This window comes from Glycine max, chromosome 4 (assembly GCF_000004515.6).
Source record: "Glycine max cultivar Williams 82 chromosome 4, Glycine_max_v4.0, whole genome shotgun sequence".
Taxonomy (NCBI): domain Eukaryota; kingdom Viridiplantae; phylum Streptophyta; class Magnoliopsida; order Fabales; family Fabaceae; genus Glycine; species Glycine max.
Genome location: NC_016091.4, coordinates 15252901 through 15257569, shown reverse-complemented (window position 1 = coordinate 15257569; position 4669 = coordinate 15252901). Strand labels below are relative to the sequence as shown.

General features: G+C 32.9%; 1 protein-coding gene across 1 annotated transcript in view; it reads left to right on the top strand.

The window, feature by feature from the left end:
• LOC102669521 (uncharacterized) overlaps nt 1-3381 on the top strand; it is a 16300-nt gene extending 12919 nt beyond the window's left edge. The window contains exon 3 of the mRNA XM_041015158.1: nt 2801-3381. Coding sequence (XP_040871092.1) covers nt 2801-3012 — 212 coding nt within the window. The 3' untranslated portion in view covers nt 3013-3381. The remainder of the gene's footprint in view (nt 1-2800) is intronic.
• Nucleotides 3382-4669: the final 1288 nt, after the last annotated feature.

The window sequence follows — 4669 nt, the reverse complement described above, 5'->3', positions numbered from 1 at the left end:
TAAAAAGAAACTTTATTTTACACCTTATCAAATGAATAAATAAAATCTCTTTTTTATTTTCTAAGAACATATATTTATTTTATTTACCTTAAAACCATTATTTTAATTAATAAATTATTTCTTCTTATTTATTCAATTAGAAAAACCTCATTATTTTCCAAAGACTCTATATATTTTAAATAAAATCATTTTTAATTTATTTTATGAAAAAATGGAATGTTACAGATCATGGCGAATGTGCACAGACTATAGGCCTGTCAATAACATCATCGTGAGGTATGGACATCCTATTTTTAGACTTAATGATTTGTTGGATGAACTTGATGGTGCTTGTTGTTTCTCCAAAATAGATTTGAGAAGTGGTTACCACCAAATTCAAATAAGAGAAGGGGATGAGCAAAAATCCGCTTTTAAAACTAAGTTTAGACTTTATGAGTGGTTGGTCATGCCTTTTGGCCTAACTAATGCACCAAGCACTTTCATGAGATCAATGAACCATGTTTTGAGACACTTTAATGGTAAATGGATGTGTACTTTGGTGATATCTTGATCTATAGTTTGACATTTGATGACCCCTTGGAACATATTAGGAGTGTTTTGGAAGTGCTTAGAAAAGAGAGCTCATATGCAAATAGGGAAAAATGCACATTTTGTACTAATCAAGTAGTGTTCCTAGGATTTCTTGTGGGCTCTAAGGGTGTGCAAATCAATGAGGAGAAAGTGAAAGGTATTAGAGATTGGCCTACCCCTAAGAATGTGAGTGGGGTGAGGAGTTTTCATGAGTTAACTAGTTTCTAGAGGCACTTTGTGAAAGACTTTAGCACACTAGCTTCTCCCTTAGATGAAATTGTAAAGAAAAATGTGGGATTTAAGTGGGGAAGTAAACAAGAGGAAGCTTTTCATATCTTGAAAGAGAAACTCACACATGCTCTTATTCTTTCTTTGCCTAATTTTGCTAAATCTTTTGAAGTTGAATGTGATGCATCTAATTGTTGGAATAACCAGGAATCTAGAATAGATTCTTTAAAATTTTATCAATTATTTCTTAGATTCAATTAAAATCAATACCCCTTTACAAATCAAGGTTTTCTCAAAAGACAATATTTTATAATCAAAATAAAGTCCAAAATTGTTTTCCACTTTTGACTAAAAAAAGAAAATATTTTGAGAAAGATAAAAAAAACTAGTGAATTTCAACTTGATGAAGAAAGATCAACAACACATGACACCAATATATTCAAAAACCTTAGAAAATAGAGTTTTATGGCCCACACATATCAATACAGATTATCAAAACCTAGGGTTAGAGAAAGAGAGAATCAGACACATAATTTATACCGGTTTAGTCCTCAAGAAGACCTACATCTAATTGTTCTAAGATCCCTTAGAACTTCCTCTATTAGAGAATCAAGTACAAATACTATGAACTTGCAATTCTCTGAAGTTCTACTTTTCCCTTGAACCCTACAAGAGAAAAACCAAAACCTTGTTGAACCATACAAGAAGGAATTCCAAGAGTTGAAACCCTATCAACTCAAAAAACCCATGGTAACCCTAACCAAGATTAAAAAAATAGAAAGAAGTCAAAATTGGATTGAATACACCTTGATGTTCCAATCAAAACATCTTCAATCTCTTCCTTTGATTATCAACTCATGATGATGAATGAATGAATCTTGATCAACTTGAATCTCTTGAAGAAATGCAGAGTAATTCCCTTAGATGACATTTAGAATGTATTTTATAAAAGATAAGATCGTATCAAGAGTCACTAATGAGAAAGAACAAGTGAGGGTATATATAATTTTAATAGCTAAATTTGATTTAGTCAATTATCAAATATGGTAATCAATTAATTTGTTCAAATCCCTCTTTGTTCTGGAATTCCATAAACATGGTAATCAAGTACTGAATGTGGTAATCAATTATCTTGTTTCACAAAGAGCTTCTCAAGCTTTTGTGGTTTTGGAATAATTGATTATTAAATGTGGTAATAGATTATTTTGACACATAGAAAGCTCCTAAAGTTTCCAAATTCAATCTAATTGATTGCTCAATGTGGTAATCAATTATCTCGAGCCACAAGGTCTTCCTTCTACTGAAACTGGCTTATGTAATCAATTACTGAAACTAGTAATCAATTAATTCGATGATTCTTGCCAAATTTCAAGTAGAAGTGAGTTTTGTTGCTTATTCTAACACTTTGTAATTGATTACTAAACTTTGTAATCAATTACATTGTGTTGAACTCATTGCTTCTAAGAAACTTTGACATCAATTTATTAATCTACCATGTTTGATTTCTACTAAGCATGGATATAAGAAAACTAAGACCAAATCACCCATCATGCCTAGTCTAAAAACATCCAATACAAATGACACATCTTTTAAAATCTATTTCATATTCTGAAATGATTAAAAACAAAAACCTAAGACTAATTTTCAAGTCTTCAATCTTTGACTCAACTATATTGAATTGATGTGGGCTTTCCAAAGCCTCTTTATATTAGGAACTTGAATGAGAAGGTGAAGGCTCAAATTGAAAGAAAGATGGAGCAATATGCTAAACATGCAAACAATGGGAGGAAAAGGTTGATGTTTAAGCCCGATGATTAGGTGTGGGTGCATTTAAGGAAGGATAGGTTTTCTTCTCAAAGGAAGTCTAAACTTCAAGCTAGAGGAGATAGCCTTTTTTAAGTTTTGGAACGCATAAATAACAATGCATATAAAATTGATTTGCCTCTTGATTATGGTATGAGTACCACTTTCAATGTTAGTGATTTATCTTTTTGTGATGAAGGTACAATTGATTCAAATCTGAGGATGAATTCTTTTCAAGGAGGGAATGATGAAGGACTACAAAGGGATGAGGAACTTAGCTTGGGAGGAGTTGTTACTAGGTCAAGATTGAAGAAACTTAAAAAGAATATTAATATGAAAATGAACTCACTTATGGAGAAGGAAGAAAAAGGAGACAGAAAGATAATAAATTGTAGTGAACTCTTTGATTAATAGTTGTTTTTAGAATCCTTTGTTGGGATTTAATAATTTTGTAATTGAACTCATGTGTGAGTACTAGTTTTATTTTAGTTAATTTGGTATTTTTCTTTAGTGTATTAGTTTTGGGCCTTGGTCCTAGTGCTCATTTTAGTGAGAGGAATGAATATACCTCTTAAACATTTTGTAAGGACCTTTTGTAGAATAATTGAAATCTTAGATTGTTGCTAATAAAGAGAGTGCTTCTCCTTGGTTCTTCCTTGTAACCCTGATTCTCATTAAATAATTTCATTATTTATGGAGGATCTACTTTAACTCATCAATTCATTTGAATTGTGGCACTATTCTTCCACTTCTTGTCTTGATCCATCTTTTTATTTTTCTTTTTTTATAATGAAAATCCCTAATTTGATCCTTATTAGGATTTTCATCACCAAATGCACACCACGTCCTCACAACTACCTATATTTCCAATGCAATCATCTTTTTGTGTTGAGTTGGAGAAGATCCTACCATAAATGGTAACGAGACTTTGACCTTGCAACCACGCATCAAACCAAAATCTTGTAATGTTTCCCTCACTATCCTTCCATTGTATCATATTATCAAACCACTTGGACTCCTCCTCATCCCCATAAATGGACCTTAAATCCTTCCACCAAATAGACATTAAGGAATTAGGGAACTCCTCCAACAAGCCTATCCATCCACCATATTTTGACCTAAAAAATTTCTCCCATAGTGCTCCCTTACTATGAAATAGAGCCCATCTCCATTTAGCCAACAATGCTTCATTAAAAATAAAAGTATCCTTAATTCCTAGACCACCATGTGCCTTAAGCTTGCACATAGTCTCCCAATTCACACAATTGATTTTCTCCCTCTCCTTATCACCCCCCCCCCCCCACACACACACATACACAAGAACCTCCTTTGTATACTTTATAATCCTCCTCCCCCACAACACTAGGCAACTTAAAGAAAGAGTAAAAGAATAACATAATACCGAGTTTATTAGACATACTCTACCAACAAATGAAATATGAAAATCTTTCACTCAATGAATTTCCACACAATCTTTTCCACAACAGGCCTCCAAGTTGAATCTTTCCTCAAATTTTCCCCAATCGAGATACCCAAGTGTACAAAATTTATCACAAGAATTTTGCAATTGAGCAAACCTATAAACCTTTCCACCATACTATTTGGTATCCCAACACTCACATATCTACTCTTAATAAAGTTAACCTTTAATCTTGACACAAGCTCATAACACTTCATAATGCTCTTTATAATAAGGGCATTGGAAAGAGTAGGCATACCAAAGAATATTGTGTCTTCTACATATTGCAATAGAGAAATATTCACCTTCTCTTTCCTTACCCCATAACCACTAAACATATTTTTCTTTACCACTTCCCTCATTAGACCACTCAATCCTTCTGCACAAGTGAATAAGAAAGGCACCAATGGATCTCCTTCTCTAAGCCCCCTTTTAGGTTGAAACTCCATGATCGGGTTATCAATTACCAACATTGACACCGAGCTAGATGACAAAGATGTCATGATCCAATGGATCCACTTTTCACAAAATTCCATCCTCTTCATTACGTAAGCAAGAAAATCTCAACAAACCGAGTCATACACCTTCTCAAAATCGACTTTAAACACC